The sequence below is a fragment of the Scyliorhinus torazame genome, chromosome 25 (assembly GCF_047496885.1).
Source record: "Scyliorhinus torazame isolate Kashiwa2021f chromosome 25, sScyTor2.1, whole genome shotgun sequence".
NCBI lineage: Eukaryota > Metazoa > Chordata > Chondrichthyes > Carcharhiniformes > Scyliorhinidae > Scyliorhinus > Scyliorhinus torazame.
The window spans coordinates 45,377,114-45,393,837 of record NC_092731.1 but is presented as its reverse complement, the minus strand read 5'-3'; the positions used below and the strand labels follow the sequence as shown (position 1 = coordinate 45,393,837).

Here is a 16,724-nt window from a genome sequence, read left to right as displayed (position 1 = left end):
TTTTTTTTCCATAGTATTTACAGTACAGAAGGAGGCCATTCGGCCCATCGGGTCTGCACCGGCTCTTGGAAAGAGCACCCTACCCAGGCCCACATCTCCACCCTATCCCCATAACCCCAGCCAACACGAAGGGCAATTTTGGGCACTAAGGGCAATTTATCGTGGCCAGTCCACGTAAGCTGCACACATTGGGGCTATGGGAGGAAACCGGAGCACCCGGGAGAAACCCATGCACGCACCGGGAGAACTCAAACCTGGGACCGTGGTGCTGTGAGGTAATTGTGCTAACCACTACGCTACAATGCTGCCCAGTACCTGTCCTGGGAGTGATTGATGGGGACAGTGTAGAGGGAGCTTTACTCTGTATCTAACCCCGTGCTGTACCTGTCCTGGGAGTGTTTGATGGGGACAGTGTAGAGGGAGCTTTACTCTGTATCTAACCCCGTGCTGTACCTGTGCTGGGAGTGATTGATGGGGACAGTGTTGAGGGAGCTTTACTCTGTATCTAACCCCGTGCTGTACCTGTCCTGGGAGTGTTTGATGGGGACAGTGTAGAGGGAGCTTTACTCTGTGTCTAACCCCGTGCTTTTCCTGTCCTGGGAGTGTTTGATGGGGACAGTGTTGAGGGAGCTTTACTCTGTATCTAACCCCGTGCTGTACCTGTCCTGGGAATGTTTGATGGGGACAGTGCAGAGGGAGCTTTACTCTGTATCTAACCCCGTGCTGTACATGTCCTGGGAGTGTTTGATGGGGACAGTGTAGAGGGAGCTTCACTCTGTATCTAACCCCGTGCTGTACCTGTCCTGGGAATGTTTGATGGGGACAGTGTAGAGGCAGCTTTACTCTGTATCTAACCCCGTGCTGTATCTGTCCTGGGAATGTTTGATGGGGACAGTGTAGAGGCAGCTTTACTCTGTATCTAACCCCGTGCTGTACCTGTCCTGGGAGTGTTTCATGGGGGACAGTGTAGAGGGAGCTTTACACTGTATCTAACCCCGTGCTGTACCTGTCCTGGGAGTGTTTGATGTGGGCAGTGTAGAGGCAGCTTTACTCTGTATCTAACCCCGTGCTGTACCTGTCCTGGGAGTATTTGATGGGACAGTGTAGAGGGAGCTTTACTCTGTATCTAACCCCGTGCTGTACCTGTCCTGGGAGTGTTTGATGGGGACAGTGTAGAGGAAGCTTTACTCTGTATCTAACCCCGTGCTGCACCTGTCCTGGGAGTGTTTGATGGGGACAGTGTCGAGGGAGCTTTACTCTGTATCTAACCCCGTGCTGTACATGTCCTGGGAGTGTTTGATGGGGAGAGTGTAGAGGCAGCTTTACTCTGTATCTAACCCCGTGCTGTATCTGTCCTGGGAATGTTTGATGGGGACAGTGTAGAGGCAGCTTTACTCTGTATCTAACCCCGTGCTGCAACTGTCCTGGGAGTGTTTCATGGGGGACAGTGTAGAGGGAGCTTTACACTGTATCTAACCCCGTGCTGTACCTGTCCTGGGAGTGTTTGATGTGGGCAGTGTAGAGGCAGCTTTACTCTGTATCTAACCCCGTGCTGTACCTGTCCTGGGAGTGTTTGATGGGACAGTGTAGAGGGAGCTTTACTCTGTATCTAACCCCGTGCTGTACCTGTCCTGGGAGTGTTTGATGGGGACAGTGTAGAGGAAGCTTTACTCTGTATCTAACCCCGTGCTGCACCTGTCCTGGGAGTGTTTGATGGGGACAGTGTCGAGGGAGCTTTACTCTGTATCTAACCCCGTGCTGTACCTGTCCTGGGAGTGTTTGATGGGGACAGTGTAGAGGGAGCTTTACTCTGTATCTAACCCCGTGCTGTACCTGTCCTGGGAGTGTTTGATGGGGAAAGTGCAGAGGGAGCTTTACTCTGTATCTAACCCAGTGCTGTACCTGTCCTGGGAGTGTTTGATGGGGACAGTGTAGAGGGAGCTTTACTCTGTATCTAACCCCGTGCTGTACCTGTCCTGGGAGTGTTTGATGGGGACAGTGTAGAGGGAGCTTTACTCTGTATCTAACCCCGTGCTGTTCCTGTCCTGGGAGAGTTTGATGGGGACAGTGTAGAGGGGGCTTTACTCTGTATCTAACCCAGTGCTGTACCTGTCCTGGGAGTGTTTGATGGGGACAGTGTCGAGGGAGATTTACTCTGTATCTAACCCCATGCTGTACCTGTCCTGGGAGTGTTTGATGGGGACAGTGTCGAGGGAGATTTACTCTGTATCTCTCCCCGTACTGTACCTTTTTTTTTCCATAGTATTTACAGTACAGAAGGAGGCCATTCGGCCCATCGGGTCTGCACCGGCTCTTGGAAAGAGCACCCTACCCAGGCCCACATCTCCACCCTATCCTCATAACCCCAGCCAACACGAAGGGCAATTTTGGGCACTAAGGGCAATTTATCATGGCCAGTCCACGTAAGCTGCACATATTGGGGCTATGGGAGGAAACCGGAGCACCCGGGAGAAACCCACGCACACACCGGGAGAACTCAAACCTGGGACCGTGGTGCTGTGAGGTAATTGTGCTAACCACTACGCTACAATGCTGCCCAGTACCTGTCCTGGGAGTGTTGATGGGGACAGTGTAGAGGGAGCTTTACTCTGTATCTAACCCCGTGCTGTCCCTGTCCTGGGAGTGTTTGATGTGGGCAGTGTAGAGGCAGCTTTACTCTGTGTCTAACTCCGTGCTGTCCCTGTCCTGGGAGTGTTTGATGTGGGCAGTGTAGAGGCAGCTTTACTCTGTGTCTAACTCCGTGCTGTACCTCGCCTGGGAGTGTTTGATGGGGACAGTGTAGAGGGAGCTTTACTCTGTATCTAACTCCGTGCTGTACCTGTCCTGGGAGTGTTGGATGGGGACAGTGTAGAGGGAGCTTTACTCTGTATCTAACCCCGTGCTGTACCTGTCCTGGGAGTGTTTGATGGGGACAGTGTAGAGGAAGCTTTACTCTGTATCTAACCCCGTGCTGTACCTGTCCTGGGAGCGTTTGATGGGGACAGTGTAGAGGGAGCTTTACTCTGTATCTAACTCCGTGCTGTACCTGTCCTGGGAGTGTTGGATGGGGACAGTGTAGAGGGAGCTTTACTCTGTATCTAACCCCGTGCTGTACCTGTCCTGGGAGTGTTTGATGGGGACAGTGTAGAGCGAGCTGTACTCTGTATCTAACCCCGTGCTGTACCTGTCCTGGGAGTGTTTGATGGAGACAGCGTAGAGGGAGCTTTACTCTGTATCTAACCCCGTGCTGTACCTGTCCTGGGAGTGTTTGATGGGGACAGTGTAGAGGAAGCTTTACTCTGTATCTAACCCCGTGCTGTACCTGCCCTGGGAGTGTTTGATGGGGAAAGTGTAGTTTTCTTTTTGAGTATCTCTTACCTAAGTAGCTGTTCCTGATTTCTTTATCGGCCTTGCTGACGTTGATGAATGTCTCGTGATTTCCTTGATAAAGTAACATTCCACCGCTCCATCCGTACGCTCCCAGTGTTCCCAATACCACTGCATCCTGAAACAGGAGATTTCATCCATTTCTCGCTGCACCAACAAAAATCTGTGAACATTCCCTGTTCACAAGGACATCACTAATACCTCCCAATGGTGAACATTCCCTCTTCACGACAAGGACAGCTCGGGATGCTGAGGGGGTGATAGATAGAAGCTGCAGGGACATAGTTACACCTGAGAACAAAGGTAGCCGGGTAACAGTTAGAGGTGGGAAGAGGAGGCAGCAGTCAGTGCAGGGATCCCCTTTGGTCGTTCCTCTCAAAAATAAGAATACCGCTTTGGATACTGTTGGGGGGATTACCCAGCAGGGGTGGGCTGCAGTGACCGGGTCTCTGGCACGAGGTCCGGCTCTGGGGCTCAGAAGGGAAGGGGGAGATTAGGAGGGCACTAGTTATAGGGGACTCAATAGTTAGAGGTACTGACAGGTGGTTCTGTGGGCACGGGCGAGACTCTCGGATGGTTTGTTGCCTCCCGGGTGCCAGGGTCCATGACGTCTCGGGTCGTGTCTTCAGGATCGTTAAGGGGGAGGGGGAGCAGCCAGAAGTCGTGGTGCACATTGGTACCAACGACGTAGGTAGGAAAAGGGGTGTGGAGGTAATAAACGAGTTTAGGGAGTTAGGCTGGAAGTTAAAAGCCAGGACAGACAGAGTTGTCATCTCTGGTTTGTTGCCGGTGCCACGTGACAGCGAGGCTAGGAATAGGGAGAGAGTGCAGCTGAACACGTGGCTGCAGGAATGTTGTAGGAGGGAGGGCTTCAGGTATTTGGATAATTGGAGCGCATTCTGGGGAAGGTGGGGCCTGTACAAGCAGGACGGGTTGCATCTGAACCAGAGGGGCACCAATATCCTGGGAGGGAGGTTTTCTAGTACTCTTCGGGAGGGTTTAAACTAATTTGGCAGGGGAATGGGAACCGGATTTGTAGTCCAGCAACTAAGGTAGCCGATATTCAGGACGCCAAAGCATGTAGTGAGGCAGTGGGGAAGGGAACACTGACAAAGGAGAGTATTTGCAGGCACGGAGATGGGTTGAAGTGCGTATACTTCAACGCAAGAAGCATCAGGAATAAGGTGGGTGAACTTAAGGCATGGATCGGTACTTGCGTATACGATGTAGTAGCCATCACGGAAACCTGGATAGAAGAGGGGCACAAATGGTTGTTGGAGGTTCCTGGTTATAGATGTTTCAATAAGATTAGGGAGGGTGGTAAAAGAGGTGGGAGGGTAGCATTGTTAATTAGAGATAGTATAACAGCTGCAGAAAGGCAGTTCGAGGAGTATCAGCCGACTGAGGTAGTATGGGTTGAAGTCAGAAATAGGAAAGGAGCAGTAACCTTATTGGGAGTTTTCTATAGGCCCCCCAATAGTAGCAGAGATGTGGAGGAACAGATTGGGAAACAGATTTTGGAAAGGTGCAGAAGTCACAGGGTAGTAGTCATGGGTGATTTCAACTTCCCAAATATTGAGTGGAAACTCTTTAGATCAAATAGTTTGGATGGGGTGGTGTTTGTACAGTGTGTCCAGGAAGCTTTTCTAACACAGTATGTAGATTGTCCGACCACAGGGGAGGCCATATTGGATTTGGTACTGGTAATGAACCAGGGCAAGTGATAGATTTGTTAGTGGGGGAGCATTTTGGAGATAGTGACCACAATTCTGTGACTTTCACTTTAGTAATGGAGAGGGATAGGTACATGCAACAGGGCAAGGTTTACAATTGCGGGAAGGGTAAATACGATCTTGTCAGACAAGAATTGAAGTGCATAAGTTGGGAACATAGGTGGTCAGGGAAGGACACAAGTGAAATGTGGAACTTGTTCAAGGAACAGATACTACGTGTCCTTGATATATATGTCCCTGTCAGGCAGGGAAGAGATGGGCGAGTGAGGGAACCATGGTTGACAAGAGAGGTTGAATGTCTTGTTAAGAGGAAGAACATTGAACATAGAACATTACAGTGCAGTACAGGCCCTTCGGCCCTCGATGTTGCGCCGACCTGTGAAACCACTCTAAAGCCCATCTACACTATTCCCTTATCGTCCATATGTCTATCCAATGACCATTTGAATGCCATTCGTGTTGGCGAGTCCACTACTGTTGCAGGCAGGGCATTCCATGCCCTTACTACTCTCTGAGTAAAGAACCTACCTCTGACATCTGTCCTATATCTATCTCCCCTCAATTTAAAACTATGTCCCCTCGTGCTAGACATCACCATCCGAGGAAAAAGGCTCTCACTATCCACCCTATCCAGTCCTCTGATCATCTTGTATTGGATTGTATTGGATTGGATTTGTTTATTGTCACGCGTACAGTGAAAAGTATTTTTATGCGAGCAGCTCAACAGATCATTAAGTACATGAGAAGAAAAGGGAATAAAAGAAAATACATAATAGAATCATAGGATCATAGAATCTACAGTGCAGAAGGAGGCCATTCAGCCCATCTTGTCTGCACCAGCTCTTGGAAAGAGCACCTTACCCAAGGCCACTCACCCACCCTATCCCCATAACCCAGTAACCCAACACTAAGGCCAATTTTGGACACTAAGGGCAATTTATCATGGCCAACCTACCTAACCTGCACATCTTTGGACTGTGGGAGGAAACCGGAGCACCCGGAGGAAACCCACGCACACACGGGGAGGATGTGCAGACTCCGCACAGACAGTGACCCAAGCCAGAATCAAACCTGGGACCCTGGAGCGGTAAAGCAATTGTGCTATCCACAATGCTACCGTGCTGCCCGATAGGGCAGCACAACATATACAATGTAACTACATAAAATAAGAGAGAGGTTAGTAATGTATGCCTCAATTAAGTTACCTCTTAACCTTCTTCTCTCTAACGAAACAGCCTCAAGTCCCTCAGCCTTTCCTCATAAGATTTTCCCTCCATACCAGGCAACATCCTGGTAAATCTCCTCTGCACCCTTTCCAATGCTTCCACATCCTTCCTATAATGCGGCGACCAGAATTGCACGCAATACTCCAAATGCGGCCGCACGAGAGTTTTGTACAGCTGCAACATGACCTCATGACTCCGAAACTGAATCCCTCTACCAATAAAAGCTAACACACCGTACGCCTTCTTAACAACCCTCTCAACCTGGGTGGCAACTAAGAAGGAGACTTAAGGAGGCTGAGGAAACAAGGTTCAGACAGGGCATTGGAGGGATACAAGATAGCCAGGACGGAACTGAAGAAAGGGATTAGGAGAGCTAAGAGAGGGCATGAAAAATCTTTGGCGTGTAGGATCAAGGAAAACCCCAAGGCCTTTTACACATATGTGAGAAATATGAGAATGACTAGAGCGAGGGTAGGTCCGATCAAGGACAGTAGCATTGGAAAGGGTGCAGAGGCTGTTTTCGTTAGAGAGAAGAAGGTTAAGAGGTGACTTAATTGAGGCATACAAGATCATCAGAGGATTAGATAGGGTGGACAGTGAGAGCATTTTTCCTCGGATGGTGATTTCTAACATGAGGGGACATAGCTTTAAATTGGCAAATATTCAGCCTGGAGCCCAGTTACCAGTGCCGTACCACAGGGATCAGTCCTAGGTCCTGCTAGTGTCACAGGAGAGGGTTTAAACTAGTATGGCAGGGGGGTGGGCACCTGAGCAATAGGTCAGAAGGTGAAAGCATCGAGGGAGGACTGGGGAATAGGGCCAGTATGGCTCTGAGGAAGAGCAGACAGGGAGACGTTGCTGAACACAGCGGTCTGGTGGCCTGAAGTGCATATGTTTTAATGCAAGATGTATTACGGGTAAGGCAGATGAATTTAGAGCTTGGATTAGTACTTGGAACTATGATGTTGTTGCCATTCCAGAGACCTGGTTGAGGGAACAACATGATTGGCAGCTAAACGTTCCAGGATTTAGATGTTTCAGGCGGGATAGAGGGGGATGTAAAAGGGGAGGCGGAGTTGCGCTACTGGTTAGGGAGAATATCACAGCTGTACTGCGAGAGGACACCTCAGAGGGCAGCGAGGCTATATGGGTAGAGATCGGGAATAAGAAGGGTGCAGTCACAATGTTGGGGGTTTACTGCAGGCCTCCCAACAGACAGCAGGAGATAGAGGAGCAGATAGCCAGACAGATTTTGGAAAAGAGTAAAAGCAACAGGGTTGTTGTGACGGGAGACTTCAACTTCCCCAATATTGACTGGGACTCACTTAGTGCCAGGGGATTAGACGGGGCAGAGTTTGTAAGGAGCATCCAGGAGGGCATCTTAAAACAACATGTAGACAGTCCAAGTCGGGAAGGGGCTGAACTGGACCTGGTATTGGGGAATGAGCCCGGCCAGGTGGTAGAAGTTTCTGTAGGGGAGCATTTCGGGAACAGTGACCACAATTCAGTAAGTTTTAAAGTGCTGGTGGACAAGGATAAGAGTGGTCCTAGGATGAATGTGCTAAATTGGGGGCAGGCTAATTATAACAATAATAGGCGGGAACTGAAGAACTTAGATTGGGGGCGGATGTTTGAGGGTAAATCAACATCTGACATGCGGGAGGCTTTCAAGTGTCAGTTGAAAGGAATTCAGGACCGGCATGTTCCTGTGAGGAAGAAGGATAAATACGGTAAATTTCAGGAACCTTGGATATCGAGAGATATTGTAGGCCTCGTCAAAAAGAAAAAGGAGGCATTTGTCAGGGCTAGAAGGCTGGAAACAGATGCAGCCTGTGTGGAATATAAGGCAAGGAGGAAGGAACTTAAGCAAGGAGTCAGAAGGGCTAGAAGGAGTCATGAAAAGTCATTGGCAAATGACTTAGGGTTAAGGAAAATCCCAAGGCTTTTTACACGTACATAAAAAGCAAGAGGGTGGCCAGAGAAAGGGTTGGCCCACTGAAGGAAAGGCAAGGGAATCTATGTGTGGAGCCAGAGGAAATGGGCGAGGTACTAAATGAATACTTTGCATCAGTATTCACCAAAGTGAAGGAATTGGTGAATGTTGAGTCTGGAGAAGGGTGTGTCGATATCCTGGGTCACATTGAGATCCAAAAAGACGAGGTGTTGGGTGTCTTGAAAAATATTAAGGTAGATAGGTCCCCAGGGCCTGAAGGGATCTACCCCAGAATACTGAAGGAGGCTGGAGAGGAAATTGCTGAGGCCTTGACAGAAATCATTGGATCCTCACTGTCTTCAGGTGATGTCCCGGAGGACTGGAGAATAGCCAATGTTGTTCCTCTGTTTAAGAAGGGTAGCAAGGATAATCCCGGGAACTACAGGCCGGTGAGCCTTACTTCAGTGGTAGGGAAATTACTGGAGAGACTTCTTCGCGACAGGATCTACTCCCATTTGGAAACAAATGGACGTATTTGTGAGAGGCAGCATGGTTTTGTGAAGGGGAGGTCGTGTCTCACTAACTTGATAGAGTTTTTCGAAGAGGCCACAAAGATGCTTGATGCAGGTAGGGCGGTAGATGTTGTCTATATGGACTTCAGTAAGGCCTTTGACAGGGTCCCTCATGGTGGACTGGTACAAAAGATGAAGTCACACGAGATCAGGGGTGAGCTGGCAAGATGGATACAGAACTGGCTAGGTCATAGAACGCAGAGAGTAGCAATGGAAGGATGCTTTTCGAATTGGAGGGCTGTGACCAGTGGTGTTCCACAGGGATCAATGCTGGGACCTTTGCTGTTTGTAGTATATATAAATGATTTGGAGGAAAATGTAACTGGTCTGATTCGTAAGTTTGCAGCCGACACAAAGGTTGGTGGAATTGTGAATAGCGATGAGGACTGTCAGAGTATACAGCAGGATTTAGATCGTTTGGATACTTGGGCGGAGAGATGGCAGATGGAATTTAATCTGGACAAATGTGAGGTAATGCATTTTGGAAGGTCTAATGCAGGTAGGGAATATAAAGTGAATGGTCGAACCCTCAAGAGTATTGAAAGTCAGAGAGATCTAGGAGCACAGGTCCACAGGTCATTGAAAGGGGCAACACAGGTGGAGAAGGTAGTCAAGAAGGCATACGGCATGCTTGCCTTCATTGGCCGGGGCGTTGAGTATAAGAATTGGCAAGTCATGTTGCAGCTGTATAGAACCTTAGTTAGGCCACACTTGGAGTATAGTGTTCAATTCTGGTCGCCACGCTACCAGAAGGATGTGGCGGCTTTAGAGAGGGTGCAGAAGAGATTTACCAGAATGTTGCCTGGTATGGAGGGCATTAGCTATGAGGAGCGGTTGAATAAACTCGGTTTGTTCTCACTGGAACGACGGAGGTTGAGGGGTGACCTGATAGAGGTCTACAAAGTTATGAGGGGCATAGACAGAGTGGATAGTCAGAGGCTTTTCCCCAGGGTAAAGGGGTCAATTACTAAGGGGCATAGGTTTAAGGTGTGAGGGGCAAGGTTTATAGTAGATGTACAAGGCAAGTTTTTTTAAACAGAGGGTAGTGGGTGCCTGGAACTCGCTGCCGGAGGACGTGGTGGAAGCAGGGACGATAGTGACATTTAAGGGGCATCTTGTCAAATACATGAATAGGATGGGAATAGAGGGATACGGACCCAGGAAGTGTAGAAGATTGTAGTTTAGTCGGGCAGCATGGTCGGCACTGGCTTGGAGGGCCGAAGGGCCTGTTCTCGGGCTGTACATTTCTTTGTTCTTTGTCCTCTGCTGTTTGTGATTTTCATCAATGACTTGGATGAGGGAGTTGAAGGGTGGGTCAGTAAATTTGCAGACGATACGAAGATTGGTGGAGTTGTGGATAGTAAGGAGGGCTGTTGTCAGCTGCAAAGAGACATAGATAGGATGCAGAGCTGGGCTGAGAAGTGGCAGATGGAGTTTAACCCTGAAAAGTGTAAGGTTGTCCACTTTGGAAGGACAAATATGAATGCGGAATACAGGGTTAACGGTAGAGTTCTTGGCAATGTGGAGGAGCAGAGATCTTGGGGTCAATGTTCATAGATCTTTGAAAGTTGCCACTCAAGTGGATAGAGCTGTGAAGAAGGCCTATGGTGTGCTCGCGTTCATTAACAGAGGGATTGAATTTAAGAGCCGTGAGGTGATGATGCAGCTGTACAAAACTTTGGTAAGGCCACATTTGGAGTACTGTGTGCAGTTCTGGTCGCCTCATTTTAGGAAGGATGAGGGGAGACTTGATAGAGGTTTATAAGATGATCAGGGGAATAGATAGAGTAGACAGTCAGAGACTTTTTCCCCGGGTGGAACAAACCATTACAAGGGGACATAAATTTAAGGTGAAAGGTGGAAGATATAGGAGGGATATCAGAGGTAGGTTCTTTACCCAGAGAGTAGTGGGGGCATGGAACGCACTGCCTGTGGAAGTAGTTGAGTCGGAAACATTAAGGACCTTCAAGTGGCTATTGGATCGGTACATGGATTAGAATGATGGGTTGTAGATTAATTTGTTCTTAATCTAGGACAAAGGTTCTATGTTCTAGGACATCACTAATACCTCCCAATGGTGCAATTTCCTGGATGGTTCCAGCTACCACCTATGGCTATCACCACAGAAAGCATCCTATCGGGCTGCATCACAGCCTGGTATGGCAACTGCTCGGCCCAGGACCGCAAGAAACTTCAGAGAGTCGTGAACACCGCCCAGTCCATCACACGAGCCTGCCTCCCATCCATTGACTCCATCTACACCTCCCGCTGCCTGGGGAAAGCGGGCAGTATAATCAAAGACCCCTCCCACCAGGCTTACTCACTCTTCCAACTTCTTCCATCGGTAAGGAGATACAGAAGTCTGAGAACATGCACGAACAGACTCAAAAACAGCTTATTCCCCACTATCACCAGACTCCTAAATGACCCTCTTATGGACTGACCTGATTAACACTACACCCTGTATGCTTCATCCGATGCCAGTGCTTATGTAGTTACATTGTATATGTTGTGTTGCCCTATTATGTATTTTCTTTTATTCCCTTTTCTTTCCATGTACTTAATGATCTGTTGAGCTGCTCGCAGAAAAATACTTTTCACTGTACCTCGGTAAAAACAAATTGAATCCAATCCAACTAGATTATGCAAACATTTAACAAAGTCAACCGTGCAAAGAGATTCCTTACTGAATTGAAAATCACCATGTGAAAGATATTTATATCCCTTAGTTAAACCACACTGGGAGCACTGTTCACAGTTCCAGTCTCGATATACCTCAGTTAGACGCACACTTGGACCACTGTGCATGTTCCAGTCTCTACACACCTCGGTTAGACCAGACTGGGAGCACTGTGCACAGTTCCTGTCTCCATAACGCTCAGTTAGACCACATTGGGAGCTCTGTGCACAGTTTCTGTCTCTATATCCCTCAGTTAAACCACACTGGGAGCACTGTGCACAGTTCCTGTCTCCATATCCTTCAGTTAGACCACACTGGGAGCACTGTGCACAGTTCCAGTCTCCATATCCCTCAGTTGGACCACACTGGGAGAACTGAGCACAGTTGCAGTCTCCATATCCCTCAGTTAGACCATACTGGGAGCACTGCGCACAGTTCCTGTCTCCATATCCCTCGGTTAGACCCTCACTGGGAGCACTGTGCACAGTTCCAGTCTCCATATCCCTCAGTTAGATCCACACTGGGAGCACTGTGCACAGTTCCAGTTTCCATATCTCTCGGTTAGACCCACACTATGAGCACTGCGCACAGTTCCTGTCTCCATATCCCTCGGTTAAACCACAGTGGGAGCACTGTGCACAGTTCCAGTCTCCATATCCCTCGGTTAGACAACATTGGGAGCACAGCGCACAGTTCCTGTCCTCATATCCCTCAGTTAGACCACACTGGGAGCACTGTGCACAGTTCCGGTCTCCATATCACTCGGTTAGATCCACACTGGGAGCACTGTGCACAGTTCCAGTCTCCATTCCCCTCGGTTAGACCACACTGGGTGCACAGTTCCAGTCTCCATATCCCTCAGTTAGACCACACTGGGAGCACTGTGCACAGTTCCGGTCTCCATATCCCTCGGTTAGATCACACTGGGAGCACTGTGCACAGTTCCAGTCTCCATTCCCCTCAGTTAGACCACACTGGGTGCACAGTTCCAGTCTCCATATCCCTCAGTTAGACCACACTGGGAGCACTGTGCACAGTTCCGGTCTCCATATCCCTCGGTTAGACCACACTGGGAGCACTGTGCACAGTTCCAGTCTCCATATCCCTCAGTTAGACCACACTGGGAGCACTGTGCACAGTTCCGGTCTCCATATCCCTCGGTTAGACCACACTGGGAGCACTGTGCACAGTTCCAGTCTCCATACCCCTCAGTTAGACCACACTGGGAGCACTGTGCACAGTTCCGGTCTCCTTATCCCTCGGTTAGACCACACTGGGAGCACTGTGCACAGTTCCAGTCTCCATATCCCTCGGTTAGACCACACTGGGAGCACTGTGCACAGTTCCAGTCTCCATATCCCTCGGTTAGACCACACTGGGAGCACTGTGCACAGTTCCAGTCTCCATATCCCTCGGTTAGACCACACTGGGAGCACTGTGCACAGTTCCGGTCTCCATATCCCTCAGTTAGACCACACTGGGAGCACTGTGCACAGTTCCAGTCTCCATATCCCTCGGTTAGACCCACACTGGGAGCACTGTGCACAGTTCCAGTCTCCATATCCCTCAGTTAGACCACACTGGGAGCACTGTGCACAGTTCCAGTCTCCATACCCCTCAGTTAGACCACACTGGGAGCACTGTGCACAGTTCCGGTCTCCTTATCCCTCGGTTAGACCACACTGGGAGCACTGTGCACAGTTCCAGTCTCCATATCCCTCAGTTAGACCACACTGGGAGCACTGTGCACAGTTCCAGTCTCCATATCCCTCGGTTAGACCACACTGGGAGCATTGTGCACATTGACAATCTGCCTCATCCTCCACCTGTTTTTGTTCGTTTTTAACCATCTGATTAAAAATTGTTTCTGATAATTGCACTTTAACTTCACCTTCACTCTTTGATTTCTCCTCGTCTTAACCTGTGACATTGCGACCTTGTTACCACACAATCCGAAAAATTCCAAGGTTATTCCTCCTTCAACACTTCAGTTGTCTGATTTTCCACTGGCTTATCAACCACTGTAGGCATCACTCCCACCTGCGATCCAGCTATATCATTACCCAGGATAAACTGTATTCCTGGACAAGATAGTTTATCTATTACTCCTACTGCCACTTCACCACTCTTCACTGGACTTTCCAACCTTCCCTTATATAATGGAACACTACTCCTCTCACCCTGAATTCCACATATTACTGATTCATGCTCACCCCTCACTGTCTTTGAGTTCACTAAGCCAATCCAATGGATAGACTTGTATCCCCCTGGAGCCCCTAAATTGTTATGGGCCAGGGTTTAGAGAACCCCAACGTGTATCATGGAGTTCACCTGACCACAACTTTTAATAGATTGTGGTATGGGGAGTGTCATGTGAGAGTAGCTTTAAGACATGGATGTTTAAGCAATGTACCTTTAAGAAAACAGTGATGTCAGAGAGTGGGTGGAGCTGGGCTGTAGATCAGCCATTTTGCAGTTTAGTTTTGCAGTTTGAAGGAGCTTGAGAGTGTCTGTGTTTGCAGTGAGCTGGATCTCTGCCATGAAAGACTATCTCTGGATCATTTGGGTGATTTAAACTCATAATAGTGAAGCCTTTAACCTGATGTGATTCTGTTTAAAGGTGTTAAGTCTCTTGGAAGTTTGAAGGAACATTTTGAGGAATTATTTACTGTTGCAATATTTTCAGCGTTATCTTTGAAGTAAGGGTAACACCTTAAGAGATCCAATGTTTATTTCAGATGTTAAGTTGAGTTCATGGAATGAAAATTGTTCTGTGTTTAAAAACCCGCGTGTCCATTATTGTAATCCCACCCCTAGGGAACAAGCCGTGTGCTCGGAAAAGCAACAAATACATTAAAAGGAGAGGTTGGTTGAACTCCATGATACATTTTGGGGTTCTGAAAACACCTCGCCCAGAACAGGAGCACATGGCCCACTCTACAGGAACAGCAGAAAAAATAAAATATTTTAAAAAACAAAACAATGTTTATTCTATGAACTAAAGTTAACAAAGAATACAACACTAAGTAATCCTTAATAACTTCCCAAACAACATCCAGAAGACAAAAAGAAACACCGTTTAACAGAAGCACATCAGGTTTACATTCACTACTGAAAACATTTATAATTCTGAATTCACCAAATGATCAGAGACAGTCTTTTCATGGCAGAGAGATCAACAGTACACCACACCCTGCAGCAATCAGCCTAAAATGAAAGTAAAAAGCCGACAGACAGCCCAGCTCCACCCACTCTCTGACATCACTGCAGTAGAAAACACCCATGTCTTAAAGGTACTCTCACTACAGATATGTATATACACACCCATTTATAAACACCCATTTCTTAAAGGTACTCTCACATGACATTGTGGAACTTGCTCCCACAGGAGTGAGGGAATGTGGAACTCGCTCGCACAGGAGTGGGGGAATGTGAAACTCGCTCGCACAGGAGTGGGGGAATGTGGAACTCCCTCTCACAGAAGTGGGGGGGAATGTGGGACATGCTCCCATGAGCAGTGGGGCGTATGTGGGACTCGCTCCCACAGGAGTGGGGAGAATGTGGGACATGCTCCCATGAGGAGTGGGGAGAATGTGGGACTCGCTGCCACTGGGAATGGGGAGAATGTGGGATTCGCTCCCACTGGGAGTGGGGAGAATGTGGGACTCGCTGCCACTGGGAGTGGGGAGAATGTGGGACTCGCTCCCACTGAGCGTGGGGAGAATGTGGAACTCGCTCTCACTGGGAGTGGGGAGAATGTCGGACTCGCTCCCACTGGGAGTGGGGATAATGTGGAACTCGCTCTCACTGAGCATAGAACATAGAACATAGAACAGTACAGCACAGAACAGGCCCTTCGACCCTAGATGTTGTGCCGAGTATTGTCCGAAACCAAGATCAAGCTATCCCACTCCTGTCATTCTGGTGTGCTCCATGTGCCTATCCAATAACCGCTTGAAAGTTCCTAAAGTGTCCGACTCCACTATCACAGCAGGCAGTCCATTCCACACTCTAACCACGCTCTGAGTAAAACATAGAACATAGAACATTCCAACGCAGTACAGGCACTTCGGCCCTCGATGTTGCGCCGACCTGTGAAACCACTCTAAAGCCCATCTACACTATTCCCTTATCGTCCATATGTCTATCCAATGACCATTTGAATACCCTTAGTGTTGGCGAGTCCACTACTGTTGCAGGCAGGGCATTCCACGCCCTTACTACTCTCTGAGTAAAGAACCTACCTCTGACATCTGTCCTTTATCTACCTCCCCTCAATTTAAAGCTATGTCCCCTCATGCTAGACATCACCATCCGAGGAAAAAGGCTCTCACCCTATCCAATCCTCGGATCATCTTGTATCCCTCAATTAAGTCACCTCTTAACCTTCTTCTCTCTAACGAAAACAGCCTCAAGTCCCTCAGCCTTTCCTCATGAGATCTTCCCTCCATACCAGGCAACATTCTGGTAAAACTCCTCTGCACCCTTTCCAATGCTTCCACATCTTTCCTATAATGCGGCGACCAGAATTGCACGCAATACTCCAAATGCGGCCGCACCAGAGTTTTGTACAGCTGCAACATGACATCATGGCTCCGAAACTCAATCCCTCTACCAATAAAAGCTAACACACCGTACGCCTTCTTAACAACCCTCTCAACCTTGGTGGCAACTTTCAGGGATCTATGTACATGGACACCGAGATCTCTCGGCTCATCCACACTGCCAAGAATCTTACCATTAGCCCAGTACTCTGTCTTCTTGTTATTCCTTCCAAAATGAATCACCTCACACTTTTCTGCATGAAACTCCATTTGCCACCTCTCAGCCCAGTGCTGCAGCTTATCTATGTCCCTCTGTAACTTGTAACATCCTTCCGCACTGTCCGCAACTCCACCGACTTTAGTGTCATCTGTAAATTTACTCACCCATCCTTCTACGCCCTCCTCCAGGTCATTTATAAAAATGACAAACAGCAGTGGCCCCAAATCAGATCCTTGTGGTACACCACTACTAACTGGACTCCAGTCTGAACATTTCCCATCAACCACCACCCTTTGTCTTCATCCAGCTAGCCAATTTCTGATCCAAACTGCTAAATCACCCTGAATCCCATGCCTCCGTATTTTCTGTAGTAGTCTACCGTGGGGAACCTTATCAAACGCTTTACTGAAATCCATATACACCACATCA

General features: G+C 48.5%; 1 protein-coding gene across 1 annotated transcript in view; it reads right to left on the bottom strand.

Annotated features, from left to right (window-relative positions):
- LOC140402256 (integrin alpha-X-like) overlaps window positions 1-16,724 on the bottom strand; it is an 815,908-nt gene that overhangs the window by 148,713 nt on the left and 650,471 nt on the right. Inside the window, exon 11 of the mRNA XM_072489886.1 lies at window positions 3,379-3,505. Coding sequence (XP_072345987.1) covers window positions 3,379-3,505 — 127 coding nt within the window. The remainder of the gene's footprint in view (window positions 1-3,378; window positions 3,506-16,724) is intronic.